An 18,158-nucleotide genomic window follows, 5' to 3' on the forward strand; every position below is an offset into this window, starting at 1 on the left:
TTTATCGCTTATCAACTTAAGATATCATGTCGGTTGTGGCTGAAACGTCCAGGCTGTTGCTGCCCTCTGTCATATCTCCGCAGCATATTCCGTCTCCGCAGTGAAGTGTGAATGTTAGATTGGAGGAGGAGGCTGGGAGAGAGAGAGAGAGAGGGAGGGAGCAGCGGCATTGCACTGGCAGCTCTGATCATTATGAGCATCTCGGCGTAGAGTACGCACCACTGGGAGTGATCTGAGCCGAGGATCCCGTCTCCTCATCAACACCCCTCGGTAGGTCCTCGATCATCATCTTCATTCCAGCACTTCATCTGCATGGAAGCCAAATCTGCCTCTTAAAAGCCGCTGATTCGCAAAGTTCTTTTCATGAAGTCAATAAAACAGCCTTATTTGTCGCTCCCTCTGAGAGACGCCGTGTTGCTCTTTCATCCACAGACGTGGGTCTCCAGCACACGGCGGCTCTCCACAATGATTCATTTTCTTTCTTGAGCTATGTTGTCTGCTGCAGCTGGCATCAATAGAGGGATGATAGTTTGAAGTTCTTCCTTCGCACAATTGAATGTAAGGGAATGAAAAAAGGATGAGAGAGGTAGAGTGCAACACAGCGCTTTCATCCCCGGAACTCTCCGGGTGTGTGATCCTCTGTCGTCTGTGCCGTCGAGCCTGACCCAGTAATTAAGTTTGATTTATTATTTGAGGCAGACGAACAAGCAGTGTTCACTTCTGAATCGAGATGAAGATGCTTTAATGTTGGTTTGAGCGCAGCGTTCCAGTGGCGACTTTTCAGGTCGATAATTGGCGGTTCAGCATCTGTTGTGGGGATTCAAAGGAGCGGTGAAACGCTTGACAAAGCCTTCTGTTTTGTTAGATCATGGAGCGAATGAACACTGAAGCGGTGTTTACCTTTCTGTCTGTCTGATTTGCTAAATATACTTGTTTCACAGATCCAATGGGTTTGTATTCCCTTCACTTTATATAGAGATTATGTGTTCCTGAGGGCCCAAACATGACTATATAAAACAGCAGTGCGACAACTCTGCATCAGATATGGAAAATAAAGTCAGTTTTCCAATATACAAAAGACAGAAACAAGAAACAGTCCCATGTTTGATTGAGGCTTGAAATTTAAATATTAAAATACTGTCATGTATATGGAAATTTCAATTGTAATGGTTTGGACATGTAGAGAGAAGATGTTGAGGTTGGAACTGCCAGGCAGAAGGTGGAGAGGAAGGCCAAAGAGGAGATTGATGGAGGTGGTGAAGGAGGACATGAGGTTTGTAGGTTTGAGAGAAGAGGAAGCAGAGGACAGGGTGAGATGGAGGAAGATGATCCACTGTGGCCAAGAAGAAGGAGGAGGAGAAGACGGAGAGGAAGGTGGAGGAGAAGGAGGAGGAGAAGAAGGAGAAGAAGAAGATGTTGAGGTTGGAGCTGCCAGGCAGAAGGTGGAGAGGAAGGCCAAAGAGGAGATTTATGGAGGTGGTGAAGGAGGACATGAGGTTTGTAGGTTTGAGAGAAGAGGAAGCAGAGGAACAGGGTGAGATGGAGGAGGATGATCTGCTGTGGCCGAGAAGAAGGAAGAGGAGGAGAAGAAGAAGGAGGAGGAGAAGAAGAAGGAGGAGGAGGAGAAGAAGGAGAAGAAGAAGATGTTGAGGTTGGAACTGGCAGGCAGAAGGTGGAGAGGAAGGCCAAAGAGGAGATTGATGGAGGTGGTGAAGGAGGACATGAGGTTTGTAGCTTTGAGAGAAGAGGAAGCAGAGGACAGGGAGAGATGGAGGAAGATGATCTGCTGTGGCCACCCCTGAAGGGAGAAGCGGAATGGAAAAGAATTGTGAACAAACAGAAAATATTATTTTTGTAGTCCTTTATGAATAAGAATCAAATCACGTGACAAGAGCCACCTCTTGTTCTATGCTGAGCCTCTCCCAGATGACTGTATCACTCATTTCTAAGGGGAACTCCAGAGTCCCATTTTTCCATCAGGGCGTACCAATGCTGTCCATCTGTCTGTCTCTTACACCCTGTCTTTCCCTCACTCGTGAACAGGACCTCAAGATACTTGACAGAGCAAAAAACAACAACTGTGAAATAGATCTCATGACATCTACAATGATAATAATAATGGGAGAGTTCCCGAAGACGTTGGAGCACAAATGCAGATGTTGAAAGAACAGTCCAGGAAACGCGACGCGCGAGTTTAAAATTTAAGTTAAAAGTCAAAAATTCACATTCACAATTCAAAGTGTACACCAAACTGAGGATGCATTGACGCGGTAGAGAACAACAACCAAAAATACTCAGGCACCAGGTAAAAAAAATAAAAATAAAAAATCTGACACACAAGTCTGGGACCCTGGTGCTTCATGTAGCTGCCAAGGTTGATTGCAGATCGGTACCAGCTGTGCACAATTGCTGGATCTCAGAAACTGAGGAGAAGGAAGGAAGAAATATGGGGCCAAAATAAAAAAAAAATAAAATAAAGTAATAATAAAGTAAGTGGAAATGTATGCATTTGCAACACACTCTTCGATTGCTTTTTTAAAATGATCTTTTAACCAAATTCAGCATATCATCATATATATATGGTCTGGAAAAAGCTCCTTTAACATGCCACCACAGTTTGGTTTCATTGGTCCTGCTGTGAATGTCAATATTCGACAGTGATGCTTGTGTTTCATGTTCTGCCAGAAGTCAAACCCACTTCACCGGCTGGTGAATGGAATATGACATGGTCTGTTGGAGCTTGTTTGAGTGAAGGAACTTTTAAACATGGCTGATTAAATCCCAGTGTGTGTGGGTGTTCTCTAATAACCCGCCGTGTGTCTCAGTCGCTGTTGTTTGCTGAGTAACAGAAATGATTTGCAAGACAGCGAAAAATATCTGCTGAAATTTTCAAAACTAAATCACCGTTTTCTCGCCTCTAGAGTTCACGATGTCCGATTTTGAGGATTTCAGCAGAGTGGGAGTTCAGGCGAACGTGTCGGAGAGCTACCAACTGAACCCCGCCAGCGTGATCGTGTCGGTGGTTTTCTCGCTCATCTTCCTGCTGGGCACGGTGGGCAACAGTCTGGTGCTGGCGGTGCTCCTGCGGAGCGGCCAGGTCGGCTACAACACCACCAACCTGTTCATCCTGAACCTGAGCGTGGCCGACTTCTTCTTCATCATCTTCTGCGTGCCCTTCCAAGCCACCATCTACTCCCTGGAGGGATGGGTGTTCGGCTCCTTCATGTGCAAGGTGGTGCACTTCTTCATCAACCTGACCATGTACGCCAGCAGCTTCACGCTCGCCGCCGTCTCCGTTGACAGGTGAGACCCTCCCACCCTTTAAAGTCAGTCAGTCCGACAGGTCCGAAACAAGATTGTCGTGCTAATAGCTACCTGATAATGACAGTTTGAGCAGCGCTGAGTTCGCTCCAAATGTGACTATAAAACAAATTTTTAAAAACATACACGAATAAAAATGATGGCTAGTTTTCTCTTCACATATGTTCTGGGAGGTTATGATCTTGAGGTGTGACATAGAACACGCTGACTCAGCAGAGTAAGGATTCGCTTCTTCACAGTCTTGGTGTGTTGGTTTTTTTAAGAGCAATTGCTGTGTATATATGAAGCGAGGCCAGACTCATCTATTTCACACAACAGTTGGTGTGTTTCAGGGTTTGGAGAGATGCAAGTGTGCCTACCCCACCAACCAGATCGCTGTCAGATGTTTAGCTTTACAGCTGAAGGTTCAGGACTGCAGGGATTGAGCAGCACAGGAGATCAGTAGATGAAGGAAAAAAGAACGGAAAAAACAATACAACTTTTACAGTGCAACTTTCACAACTTAGATAGATAAAGCAGAACGTAAACAAGAGCATGTTAAGGAATAGAGTCTGCAAAGGCACATTTGGTGCAGAAGTAAGCAGGAAGTTCAGATGACTTTAAAGGTGGATATACATGGATCATGGACATTTGGAGCTCCTTTTGCAGGCTGTTCAATAGGCCAGGAGCCCTGACTGAAGACTATTGCATCCCTTGATTCGAATCATGACTGGTAAGGACTCACCTGAGTCCAGTCCTGGGTGGTAAGGAAAAGACAGTCCAATCGACCACTGAGATTTTGCGCGATATGAGTAATATTTTTTGGTACAAGGGGTTGAGGCTGGTATCAGTGAAGATAAGCCAGATTAGTGAGGCGGGGCCTAGGTCCTTATTCATGTGGTGATATCACCTGCGCCTCCCGCCTCCTTTGGTACGGCGGAGTCACTCCCTGTGCTGAGTTTCAGATTGGTTCAATGGAAGGAACTGTCATCTTGAAGGTGACATCATGAAGACATGTTCGGTCAGCAGTAACAACCTTGAGAATCCGCTATCGATAGGCGTTGAGAGTGGAAAGACACATCGTGCTGCTGATGTAAATGGAAAATAGACTGGGACCTAAAACAGAACCTTGAGGAACGCCACTGAGGATGAAGAGAAGTGCCGTGCCACGATATTGAAAAACAAAGATGTCCACCCTCTGCTGAACAGCTGGTTCAGATCCCAGATCGGTCAACGATCTATGAATGTTTGATGGTCCAAGCATGGGGTCGACCGCCGACAGCTGTGTGCACAAGCACAAATAAAGTTAATGGGCAAAAAAGTAAGACTTCCAGAGAAGCATTTTTTGTTATCAGCCTAACAATCTTTGGGGGCTTTGAACCTGCTGCTGGCTGCTTCCCAATAGTCCCCAGCAGGAGCCAGAATAGCGAACACATTAGTTCTGATCCGAGCCGAGGCGCCCTGCTGATTAAATGGCTGAGCCACCAGCTCATTGGCTCTGTCAATATAGACTTGGTCAGGGAGCCGCTGCCCCCTGTTCCTGATCTCATGGGGCTGTTTACACCGAGGGTGAGTCAATACATCATTTGTCGTATGCATCAGAGCGGAGAAGAACAAGAATGGTGGCTGAGGATCTGGTTAGCAGTCTTGTTTCCTGAAGACAAGACAATGAAGTTTACAGCGCAGACAAAAGCCCCGCAGGAATTAAACCACCGTTCAGCCTCCATGAACAGCAACAGTGACACGTTGAGCTCACAGAGGATCAGTGATGCACCCACAGAGACCAGATTCTGACAGAGACAAGTCCATTTCAACCACAGAGGAGGCGAAAAACATTTTGCGTTTCGTCGGGAAGCATAGATGCAGTGCAGTGATAAGCTAAGGAGGTTTCATGAAACAGTGTCCTCATTTTAGAGGCCACTAGATGGTACTGTATATTTGGCTTTGAACAACTGTTTTAAAGAAACCTCACATTATTTTTAAGCAAAGACTGCTACCACCTACTAAGCTCTGAAACTTGTGACACTGTTTCATGAAACTTCATCAACCCATCACTACATAATTTTCCTGTGGCGTCAGTTAAACATATGTATATCTTTAGGTTTCCAGAATATTCTCTGGATAGTGGAATATTGTTGCGTCTATCATGTACAAACTAAAATGCAGTCTACTTTACTTTCCCTCTTGTCACTGACAAGAGTGTGCCTTTATAAAAGCACTTGAGCATCACGGTGGAGAGCAGGACTTCTGTCTGCACCCTGTCTATGCAGAGGGACTTTTTTTTTTGTTTTTAAACACTTTCATCTTCCAATGTCTTGAAGGCGTGTGCGCCCCCGCCAGACTCTTTCAAGTGTTCACGCTCTCATGTGTGCGGCTCTCTGCCAGTGTCTCCGTGTGACTTCACATATTTTGATGACTCCGTGCAGTCACCAGCTGCCAGGTGTTTGAAAGCTTGATAACATCACATTGATCTCCGGTGCCTTATGAAATGTTTACGCCCAGAAACCCCGTTATAAAGATAAGAGAGGAGAAAACTTCTCAAAATCCAAATTCAGCTGCCTCGGAGTCTTTTGACTTCTACAGCAGAAGGACACATCCTTTTTCTGTTGCGCAGAGAATGACTCAGCAGTTCCCTCATGACTCCTGCCAAGTGGATTTTTAAAGCCAGAAATCAAAAGCCAAGAGATTCACCAAACGTCACTGACACATTTGAGCGAATCTCTTGATTCCGGACCTTCGCAATTCCGTTCCGGAGGAATTGTGAAGTTACGCACTGACGGAGGACCACTTATGCTCCCTTCATGTACAAAATTGTACTTTTTACATTTCAAACAATGTTCCCAGCACTGGTCACATGACTCCATACGTTCTACACGTTGGTGCGTTGGTAACACATTTCAGCAACAGCACAAATGGTCATGGCATACCCACCGAAACAGGAAGTAGAGATAGTCTTTGAAGCTGAAGGTTAGCTTATCTTGTACGTACACATTAGCAGCGAGTGACTATAATTTTTCTGTTACTTCCGTGTACAATCATTTAAGCCATTATCTTGAAATTTAAGAAAAAAGATATACTTTTACTTTTAATACAAATTCTGGATGATAGAGTCGCACTAAATTTAAGAAGGAAAATAGATCTTGTTCATACATAAGCCGCACATGTCTGTAAGCTGCAGGTGCAGTGGTGCTGTCTGCACCGTAGGAAGGTCAGTGGTGCACCCAGCTTTAGTTTTGAAAACAGGGTCCAGCATGGAGACTGACTCATGAAAAAAACTGGGCATTGTCCTGATCTTGAATCATGAACTCCTCACATCTTTTATTGACATGAAAGTGCTCAAAATGTGACGTTTTCGCCCATGTGTCCAAAGATCCGACACCTCAGCCGGTCTCAGCTGCTGCTTCTCGTCTGCGGTCCTCCGGGAGATCCTCTCTGTTGGTGGAGCTGACAAACACGCGGTCGAAAACAGTGCATTTTGAGCGCTTTAAGGTCAATAAAAGGCCTGTGATGCAATAGGGTGCGCTGTCCCATAATCCTATGCCAAGTTGCGTTCATGTGGCACTCGGAAGTTTAAATCCTCCTTCTGAATAGCGTCCAGAGGATTTACTTAGCGAGAACTCAAGATTTTACTGGAGAAATGCATGAGAAAGGAGTGTGACGTGAGTGTGTGAGACCAGCCTCATTTGCGTACATCTCATGTCACTTTTAAAAGGCACCGCATCATTGGTTCCCCTTGAAGCGTCAAACATCCATCACTTCAAAGGTCCATGTTTCCGCTAACAAGAATAGCAGCTAACAATTTAAGAGCAAGACAAATAGAGACACTTCAGAATGTACAAAAAAATCTTGTATCTTTGTGTGACTGTGATCTAAACACAAACCCTTGAGATGAGTTATCCGACTGTAATCTTCATTTTAGCTTATATTTCAATATCTGAGCAGGGCGTTTGTCATTTTTACTGCCGCTTCATGATGACTTAGGGCCAGAGTGAAGCGTGTTAAGGATTCAGTGTTGGAACACTGCAGTATTGTGACGGTGTATCAAAGTGTTTATTGCAGTATCCGAATATAAACAGGCAATAAAGAGAGTCGATCTTTGCATGATAATATTCACGCTGATGTTATTGTTGGTGAGGAGCAGGTGGCATCTCTGAATCAGACCTCATGGTTATCAGTTGAAAAGAGATGTTACGAAGAAAGAGATTTGCTTCCTCATGTGGGTGCTTTGGCTGGATACCAAGAGGGAGCAGAGTTTTCCTACCTTTAATTCGCTAGCCGTATAAATATTTACATTTCTAATGCACTGCAACAAATTGTGCTGTGATTATTGTGCTGCGTGACCTCGCCCTCATTATTAGCTTCCGCGCTTCCGGCAGACTCTAATGTGAGTTATTCACTCAGCTGCTTATTCTCATCGGCGCTACGGCACGTTCCCATGAAGGTCACAGGCGGCTGAAGCCGAAAGGGCAGCTTCATTTGCGAAAAGCAGGGAAGCGGTTCAGAAGGCAGCGGAACCATGAGGCTCCTGCCAAGGAATCCCATCCACCATGCCCCGCCAGGTCCACTGGCAAAAACATGACGTGTGAGTAGTGCTCAAGCCACGCGCAAAACATGACCCCGCCGTGGAACATGATAATGCAAATGCTAAGTGCTTGCTCGCTGTTCTCATTCATGATTTCAGATTCACGGTGCTATTTCCAGGAACGATTTTCATGGATAAAGTAGCGTAAGATGCGCTCGCACATACCCAAATGTGAGTGCTGTTCATGAGCAGTGGGAAATTATTTATGGCAGCCATCACCGTTGCTATGGCGACGTAGACCTGAAAAAATGGGAAGGTCTTCAACTTCGCCCCATTTGAGGACCATCAACATAGTTTCGTGCAGTGGCATCATTGAAAAAATAAAGGTCTTGATTTAGCAAGTGAGTTTGCGCAATGGTTTCTTTGCACATACTGTTTATGTTCACAATGTTCGGAGAGAGCTAGAGTGGCGATGCAACCCTTGTTCAGACATTTTGCATCAAAACGCGGGAAAAGTTTTCTGTTTATTTTTGCAAGGTGCTAGTAAATATTGCTGATGATTTTCTGGCCTTTTTTCTCCTGCCATCTTTTTAAAACTGTCTGTTTATCTTGATATTTTTCGCACTTCAAACGACTCAGTGTCTAAACTGTAGTGCGTGGTATCTTTCAGTAGTGCTCATTGGTCAGTTAGCCTGCTTTCCATTCCATAGAGAGCACTGACTCATGACACTTGAGCGTGATGTCAAACACCATATAAATAAGACATCTGACGCTAATTTCTTATTCTTTTCTTATTTATATTTTTCATGAAGGAAAAAAGCAATATAAGCGACATATTCATAGTTAAAAATATCTAATAATAACAATAATACTCAATAGAAGATCAACATTTTCTCCTATTGAAATGAAAATTAAAGTACGTTTTCTCGATCAAAGTCACACCAAATAACGTGTCCACGCCCACCACTGGGAAATTCTCACCATGTATAGACGCACAATTGCGAAGAGGACACTCATATCAAATGTTATTGGAAATACATGTGATTTTTGTTCACATTTTCTTGATAATCTACTCCTTTTAGATGAATCCGTGTCATTTTCAATTCAGCTGCTCTTCTAGCTTCCAATGAGGGTGTTGTGGACTTCTTTTCAAATGCATTCGAGTGCGTTTTGACGCATTTCTGACAAGCGAGGCTCTTCCTTTGAAAGTTGAGAGCTGGTTGAGAGCAGATGCAGGGATTTGGTGGAATAGGCCACACAGCTTTCCTGCAGAAGCTCCCCGAGTCTCATCCATAAATCATGGGCTGCTCAGTCATACAGATGAATTGCATTTTTAAACGGCAGCGAAAGCATGTCATGTCGCTTCAACTGATGATTTGTCTGCTTTAGCTTTATCACTATCACAGTCACAGACTGTATCTCTGCTGTCTACATGCCGTGAGGAAGAAGATGACTTTAGTGCTCTCTAGCAGTAGACTGTGAGGAAACGGTCAACACAACATTCTTTCAATCCTTCAGTCGTACCTTTACAAAGGAAGAAAAAAAACTCCTGTCCTTCCTCTAAAAGAGAAGCCTTTAAACAAAACTGATTTTTGAGTTTCAAGGTTGCTGTTTTTATTGGCAGCTTAAGGAGAATAAAAGTTTCAGCAAAGTTCTCCTCTGTGTATCCATTCATTCAGTTGTCATTTGTTTTTATTTATCTTATTCTTTTTTTTCTTCTATTCTAACTTAGTCTTGTGTTATTTTGCTTTTGATACTATTTTTTCTTTTGTTTTTTTATGCTTTATTCGTTTTCTGTTTTTAACTGTATTTTTTTTTTACATTTTTTTTACATTTAAAGTCTGTTTATTTACTTATTTTTGTCTTTTTACACTTTTGATGATGATATTTTCAAAATGTCTATATTCCCTGTTTAACTGTTTATTTAGTTTGTTATTCCTGGGGATATTTTTGTTGCAAATATATTTTCGAAAATTGGATTTGCTTTTGCCATTTTGTGTGTGCTATTTTATTATTATTATGCTATTATTAGTCTTTAAAAAATATTGAGCTACTTTTAAAAATTAATTACTGTTGTTTATAAATCTTGTTTTTAATAGTTGAGGGGGTTTTCTGTTTGTTTTTGGAAGGTGCTGGTGAACATTGCTGATGATTTTCTGGTCTTTTTTCTCACCCCACCTTTTTAAAACAGTTTATTCACCGTGTTTTTTTCTGGGGATATTTCTGTTTACAATATATGTCCTTTGTCAACACAAGAGTGATTTATTAATTCTGTTTTTTCCTTAAATATTTTTGACTTGACAGGTGGGCTACTGTCTGTAAGGGGTGATTTTAATCCTCCCTTTTAAACTATTTATGTATCTTATTATATGTGTAGGTATTTCCATCACACGGGTTTCTCTTCAGTTCTGCTCTTCACGAGAGCGGCGGCCATCTTGAAACTCACTACTGCGATTTCACCGCTCCTAACTGCACTGCACCGTGTCTCGTGCTGCAGGTACCTAGCCATCCGCTACCCGCTGCGCTCCAGAGAGCTACGGACGCCCTGCAACGCCGTCGTAGCCATGGTGGTGATCTGGGGTCTCTCTCTGGTCTTCGCCGGTCCATATCTCAGCTACTACGACCTGATCGACTACGCCAACAGCACCGTTTGCATCCCCGGGTGGGAGGAGCACAACCGCAAAGTCCTGGACACCTGCACCTTCATGTTCGGCTACGTCATCCCCGTTCTGATCGTGAGTCTCTCCTACACTCGGACCATCAAGTACCTGTGGACAGCGGTGGACCCTCTGGACGGCATGTCGGAGTCCAAGCGGGCCAAACGCAAAGTGACCAAAATGATCATCATCGTCACCGTGCTCTTCTGCATCTGCTGGCTGCCCTACCACGTGGTGATCCTGTGCTACCTTTATGGAGACTTCCCCTTCAACCAGACCACCTACGCCTTCAGGCTTCTCTCCCACTGCATGGCCTACGCCAACTCCTGCGTCAACCCCATCGTCTACGCGCTGGTATCCAAGCACTTCCGCAAGGGCTTCAAGAAGGTCTTCAGCTGCATCCTCAGTAAACACGGTCGGAACAAGGTCCACGTGGTCCACGTGGCCAACACCGTGCCGGGCTTCGAAGCCGCCTCCACCGAAGTGTCGCACATGAACGAGGAGCACGTGCGGCAGAACGAATGTGAAATGACGAACAGACGGGTGGTGGAGCCGAGAGAGGCTACCGTGTCGCTGAACCTGCGGAACACTTGACTCTCGCCGCGGCTTTTTCGGTGGTGACCTCCGAGTTCCATCCCCTCATGTGTAAAGCAGCAGCTGGAGTGCGCTTTCTTTCTCAGACAGTCAAGAAGCAATTTCTTCTGCCCTGAATCACTTGCTCTATGAGCGTCCCAGAGGATGAGGACCCAGAAAAAAAAAGATACTTTTGAATTAGTTTTGAAACGCCAATTCTCTAAGGAGAGAGAAACAATGCGGTCGCCTTGGAAACACACCAAAGTGTTGAGTAACCTGCCACATATTATTTCTCTCCTCTCTTCATTGAACGCTAAAAGGGACAGAAAATGACTTAAGATATAAATAAATGAATAAATGATTTGAGGAATACTGAAAGAAAAGACGAAATAATTGAATAAATAACTCAACAAATAAATATTTACCTGTCAATAATAACCTAAAATGTCACCATACAATTATTCAGTTATTTATATTTATTTAGAAATGCATTTGCTCATATAAAGATGCATTTTTAAATATGTATATTTTTTATTTATTTATAGTGTTCCATATTCCATTGTATTATTGCATTTCCACAATTATCATTTAAATTCGTTATTTCTATTCTTATTTCAGTCTTCAATATTAAAACCACTTTAACGCACAATATATAAATATGAATATATAAAAACTGCAAGCATAAACGAGAAATACATTTCTAAATTAATTCAAATATTTGGTTTTTTTAACGGCATAATATCAAATATTGTGTTTGTTTATTTATTCCAATATACTTTTATACTTTTTTTTGGATAATTTCTTTTTAAACATAACTTATGCTCTTCTTGCTTCTTGTGTTGTCCTCTCCACCTACGACAGTAAATCACGATACGAGACAGGTTTCAGGTTTATTGGCACAGATGCCATTGATGGAAAAATATTGGACGGTTTAAAAGGTCAAGTTTTTCCCCAGTCCTGCTTCGATCGGTCACTCGAGTTCATCAATGTTTGCATGTCAGCAGTCATCAATAGTTCGAATGGTGACATGAGAACATATCAGTTACTAATGGGTCATGGGTGTCAAAACCCTTGGTCAGGGGGCCAATTGTGGCCATACCAGTTCTTTTTATGTGGCCCTTGTTTGCCTTTAATGTTGATGCTGTTTGTCACCTACCTGTGGGATCAGAATGTCGGCGCCAGCCTTCACTTCAACCGCTTTTCCTTCCTTCAACCACTTTTGAATGGCAGGCTGGAAACACCTCCCAGGAAGTGCAGTATTAGCGGAACTTTACAAAGTGTAAATGGACAGCAGTACATGAACCCACGTCCTGAAAGAACAAGAAGAGAATCTAACACATATCTTTTTAAATACTGTCCATTCTTTTGCCACTTATCTTTCTGCAGGAGGGAGTCATCCTTTCATAGCTTCCTGTAGCAGCAAGTAGCAGACGTAGCTAGGTCTTCTGTCGATGCTATTGATCAAACTTGACTGACTTGACAGGCAGCGAAAAATGATCACGTTTACACTGTAGATGAGACTTTGGTATTTGCAGGAGTTATAATGTAATAATTTACAATCACTTCCGGTGTATATGAAAACAGTACTATTTATGCTAAATTGCAAAACAAAAGATTTCCTTTACCTTTATTGTTACATTTCTTTTGAAGCTAAACGTCAATATTGAATATGAGATATGTTAATGTATCAGATATTTGTATTGTTTTGAAGAACTAAATTAAGTATTTATTATATATGTATGCTATATTTACCTGTACTTCTATCTGTTGTGTCTCCTTTTCAATATTTACTAAGTCGCTGTCAGAATTGTTATTTTTTTTATTTTTGACCTTCTGATTGTATCAGCTATGTAATGCTACGTTAAAATGAAACTGAATCTGAATCATTTTTAATGTTTTGTGTTTTTGCCGCTCCATTCTTTCAAAAGATAGAAGGCGGAAGTTTGAACTGAAAAGATGATATAGAGTCATGGATCACACCAAAAGCATCGCATGCTCATGTTGTTCATCACAATTTAAGTGAGATATTAATTCAGGAAATGGAAACAGGGTTGCTTGTGTTTGGTGTCAGACCACCGATAGTCCTCAGAATTTCATTCCACCATTTGCCTTAATCGCAGCACTTTGACTAGTTAACTTGCCGTATCGGGATCGTTTCAACGCTTCAGCACTTTTTAACGGAACGTCTCAGACGTCGCAACTGTGACGACAGAAACGTTGCTCTTCTATTGCATGCAGATGCTCTTCTATTGTAAAATGTGATGACTCCGCTAAAGCAGAAATGATGCTGCTGTTTGACGCTAAAACGTAGTGGATATTGGATGAACTCACCTGCTGCTGTACTGTTTGGAAAAGACTCCTCTCATGGCATGTTTCTTCCGTCTGTTCCACACCGCGCTTTTAAGCATCTATTGTAGATGTTTTCTGTGCTTCGAGTTAAAAGCTTTTTCTGTCCATCTCTGTTGCAGTGTCGTGCTCTACCTCAGACGTGTGAAACATGAAGTTGTGATTTTCCACCTGAAGCTGCTCCTTTTTAACAAACTGCATCCCTTGCCTCCTTCATGTTTCGATGGTAGCTCAGTTTATGGAGCTGTAAAGTGTTAACTGTCCAAAATATGTATTTATTTCCGTATTTCGGCTATTCATCGGATGTTAAAAATGCCGAATAAATTATTTATTGCAGCGAACTGTGCTTCAATGGTGGTGCACAGTATGGATGTCCCACTCCCATCACCCAAGTGTGTATATATATATATATATATATATATATATATATAGTTTCTCATTGAGTTGAAGCCCACCTTTCTTTTCGAAGATTATTCAGATTACACTTTTGTTTGTTTTCACTTTTTGTTGCGCAAGAAAGACAGCTGCCTACTAAGTAACCGACAACTGAAAAAGGACAAACCAAAAGCATCAGCTTTATCTACCTCCCTTTTTACCTTCACTTCACTTTATTATGTCTTCTTTATTATGTCTTCACTTTATATAGTGATGGACAGACAAGGCTTCATGAAACAGTGTCCTCATTTTCAGGAGATCTTGGTTTAAAATGATGAGGTTTTTCTGAACCTTGTTGGCTCTGAAAATGAGGACACTGTTTCGTGAAGCTTCACCAGCCGATCACTGGCTGCAGGCAACATTGATCTGAGAAGTTTAACTTGGGATTTGAACCTATGTGGTTCACATGGGGTGAAAAGTCTTTTACTTGTTGTGTATTTATGCGTGAAATATCCTCCATCTGAGGATTAAGAGTGGAAAATGGATTCATTTAGTATAGCTCTTTTCAGAAGGGACTTGAACCCACCCCATCTATTTTTTTCTACCTGATCCAAACAAACATTTCTGAGGAGCCATTAAGAACCAATGCAGACAAACTGAGAGCAACATCTTGATCTTTACATCTACACTGTAAAAAACTCTTTGACTGTCAGGGATTCAAACCCATGCTGTTTTACTCCAGTATTCCCTTGCACCTGTTGCTCACCTCCAGGTACATATATTGTCCTCTTATGTGAAAGCTTGTTTGAAGGTTAATACACAAGAGTCTTGGTCAAGTCTGGGGCTCGAACCCATGCCCTGATTTGGAGGTCTGGCCTTTATTATATCCAGGGAACTATTCTCAGACCACACCACATTTTTTCCAAGTGCAAGACAGAGAACTATTTTAACTCTCTTGCACCAGACAAGACAGCGATATCAATAAAACCAACCTATTTGTTCCCAGATTATATTTATTCATTTTATTTTATTTTTTGAGTTTTTATGCTGAATGAATCTGAAATTTTAATGACTATGGTGCATTTTTCTGAACATTACTGCACGTTTTTTTTAGTGACAAGGGGGTCATAAAGCTTGTGAATGAGCCCCTCACACATAAATGGAAGACTGTCACTATCTGTCAAAGCTCTTCTCTGTGTTTTTTTTTTTATTTTGACACTACTTCTGAGGAAAGTACAGCTCCAAATAGAAAGCTCTTTGCCAAGCAGTCGTTGGATGCGTGCTGTTCCTGCCACTCTATGGCTCAGTTGGGAAAAGCCTTCTGCTATTTTTTCCAATTTTACAGAATGACGAACATTCAAGAAAATGTCAACAATGCCATTTTCAGTTAGAAGGTGGTGAAACCGAACATTTTAAGAGCGTTGTCAGCACATGCTCTCTCTATAATCCTTATTTAAACTCGGATCAACCAGCACTCAGCTCTATATTTGCTCTGGAGAGATTAGAAAAAGATAGATATCTTCCCGCTGTGGCTTTATTAAGTGCCATATGATAGCTGCTGCAACGTGCCGCGGGACTCACTGATGTTGTTACTGAGCACACCTGAGCAGATTGCTTCCTCCTGGGACTTTTACTGTTGAGGGGGCGGTGAAAACAAAACATTGGTGAGTGGTGGGCCGAGTGACAGTTACACTGCGGGTGAAATCCATTAACCTTTCTTCGCACTGATAAAATAAAATAAGTGAATCTTCTGAAAAAAACTTCTTTAAATGAAAGTTCTCACCGTCGCACATGTCTGGGCTGAATATCATTCCTCCCTAAATATTCTGAACTGAACTTCATTATCAATAAGTTTCAATCAAAGGATTAGTTAAGAGGACAGTGGCTCCACTAAGCCAGACTCTGGGTAAGAACCTGCTCTCATGCTCCTGCTGCTGAGCAAAGTTAAACAGTGAAAGCAAAAAGTGACTCTGCAGCAGCCATATAAACAAAGAAGAGAGGATGTTGAGGTGATGACTCACCTCCTCCTCAGGATGTGGCTTCGTACCAGACACGGCTCGGAAGATGACATTCTGTCTCTATCCCAACACAGATCCGCTGTTACTAGGGTCTAAAAACAGGAATACAGGACGGACAGGAGCCAGAGCACAAAATAGTGCCATGTGAATACCTTTAAAACTGGTCACATTTTCTGTTTGCTTCGTAATGTGATCGCTTTTCAGTGATCAAAATAAGCTCACCCAAGTCCAAGACACAAGACAGATGTTCAATACAGTTTCATCCAAAACAAAGAACTAAAGGAGCCTGGACAATGGAATAATAGTCCAAACAAAAGTCACAACAAAAGGCTCTTCACTGAGGAAGGATGTCTGACTTCAGAACAAAACAGACAACATGGACTTGACTTGACTTGGTTCTCTAGACTGGACTGAACCTGCTCAAATGCTCAAATGGGAGCCAACCATCATGTCCCTCATCAGGAAGGCCCAGCAGAGGCAGCTACAAAAACTATGACTGCCGACAAAGTTGCTGGTGGAGTTCTACGCAGCCATCATGCAGTCCATCCTCACCTCCTCTATCACCGTCTAGTACAGCAGCGCCACCTCCAGGGACAAGAGCAGACTGCAGCGCATCGTACGTTCAGCTGAGAAGGTGATCGGTTGCAGCCTGCCACCTCTTCAGGACCTGTATGCCTCCAGGACCCAGAGACGTGCAGGTGGGATCAGAGCCGACCCTTCTCACCCTGGACATAGACTGTTTGTTCCTCTTCCCTCTGGCAGGAGGCTACGGTCCATCCAGACCAGAACCTCCCGTCACAGGAACAGCTTCTTTCCCTCGGCCATCAGACTGTTTTGATTTGTGATCAGCCTTTGTTATTTTATTTTATTTTATTTTATTTTATTTTATTTTATTTACAGCACTTTATTTCAAAGCACTTTCCTAGTTGGTGGAACCCCCACTGACCATAATTCTGATTCTGATTCTGGTGTGACACACTCAGAGGACACATGAAAGGGACTTAAATGAAAAAAAAAAAAGATTGACATAATGATAGTGAAATCATGAATGAAATGAGATTTTAGTTTTTAGTTTGAAAAAAGTGTTTATGTGAAATAATTTCCAGAGACCACCAGGTGGTCTGCTGTATAGTCTTTGTCTTCGGATAAATATTTCAGTGAAAACATCATTTTTATACCAAGAGCATCACCTACTGAGCTCTGAAAATCATGACACTGTTTCATGAAGCCTCATAAACCCTTCACGTCTGAAGAATAGCGGCTGCTGGAGGCTGAATTGGTTTCAGTTTCTGGTCAAAGCTTCAAAAGGATTCCTTTACCGCTGACTTTCCAAAACAGTCTGACTGATCCAACCACGCGACTGTTGCCACTGAGTGTCCCTGCGAGTGAAGGTGGTCTGCGTTCCACCATGTTTACATCCTGGTCTCTGATGGAGACAGAATTCCTCTCCCTCCAGCGCTCTCACTTTTTCATTACTTCTTCATCTGTCGACTGCTGTTCACTGGAAAGCAAATATTCAAATGATTTGCTGATCGAAAAAGCCGTTATAAGGACCGGTGAACTACGACATGTGAGCGTCACTTCCCTGGAGGAACAAATGTGACAAGCTGACTTGAAGACGATGGACGTGATGACAGCTCAAACTAGCTCCTCATTTGCACAAATATAGATGACTGTGATATTTACATACGTCTGTGGGCGAGCAGCCCATCTAGATACGAACACAGCTGATCAATTAAAAGGAGAAATACAGATGCGTGGACGTGATTTACGTAATGTAATGTCTGGGGACGCTCTGTAATAGCCATGTTGTATCATGTTCCTGCTGGCTTTCCAACACCGTCATTTGTTTCCTAGAAAAAAAACCTTTTTTTGTCACCGTTTACGTTTGAGGCAAATGCATGCTGGCGTCACAGAGAGCCTTGACAGTTGCTGCTGCTGTTGCCTCGGCAACGGCGCGCCGGTTCATCCTCTGAGAGTTTTGGTTTAAGGGAACTCTGCTTTTATATCTTAAATAAATGGATTCTATCTCGATATAATTCATGACGAATATCAGATCCAATGTTTGTTTCTCATTCAGTTGAAGCCCACCTTTCTTTTCTAAGATTATTCAGATTACATTTTAGCCTTAGCTTCGTGCACCGTCCCGTATGACTCAGCAAAAAGAGCTGGTGATATGAAACTGGGAAGACAGTTTGTGCTCAAGAAAGCTTGACTAAGTTGGTCCATGCCATTCTATATGAGACTCACATATGATGCCACAACAGTGCCTAGCCTCTTTGTTTGAAGGACGAATAATATACATGTAACTACCTCCTATTGTGCAATAACCTTCCCAGCTGCTACGATGTTTCTGTTTTTGTTTGT

The 18,158-nt window shown here is 42.5% G+C and overlaps 1 protein-coding gene across 1 annotated transcript; it reads left to right on the forward strand.

Annotated features, from left to right (window-relative positions):
• The first annotated feature begins 210 nt into the window (after positions 1 to 210).
• galr2b (galanin receptor 2b) lies at positions 211 to 13,710 on the forward strand. Its single transcript, XM_053852842.1, has 3 exons — positions 211 to 270; positions 2,922 to 3,303; positions 10,320 to 13,710. Exons 2-3 carry the CDS (start codon positions 2,930 to 2,932, stop codon positions 11,071 to 11,073), a joined length of 1,128 nt encoding a protein of 375 aa, XP_053708817.1. The 5' UTR covers positions 211 to 270; positions 2,922 to 2,929; the 3' UTR covers positions 11,074 to 13,710.
• Positions 13,711 to 18,158: the final 4,448 nt, after the last annotated feature.

The sequence above is a fragment of the Synchiropus splendidus genome, chromosome 19 (genome assembly GCF_027744825.2).
Source record: "Synchiropus splendidus isolate RoL2022-P1 chromosome 19, RoL_Sspl_1.0, whole genome shotgun sequence".
NCBI lineage: Eukaryota > Metazoa > Chordata > Actinopteri > Syngnathiformes > Callionymidae > Synchiropus > Synchiropus splendidus.

Excerpts from the sequence above, each read along its gene's own strand:
- galr2b (XM_053852842.1), top strand. The coding sequence starts at position 2,930 with ATGTCCGATTTTGAGGATTTCAGCAGAGTGGGAGTTCAGGCGAACGTG. Across the intron at positions 3,304-10,319 it reads GCCGCCGTCTCCGTTGACAG|GTACCTAGCCATCCGCTACC; the intron begins GTGAGACCCTCC and ends CTCGTGCTGCAG.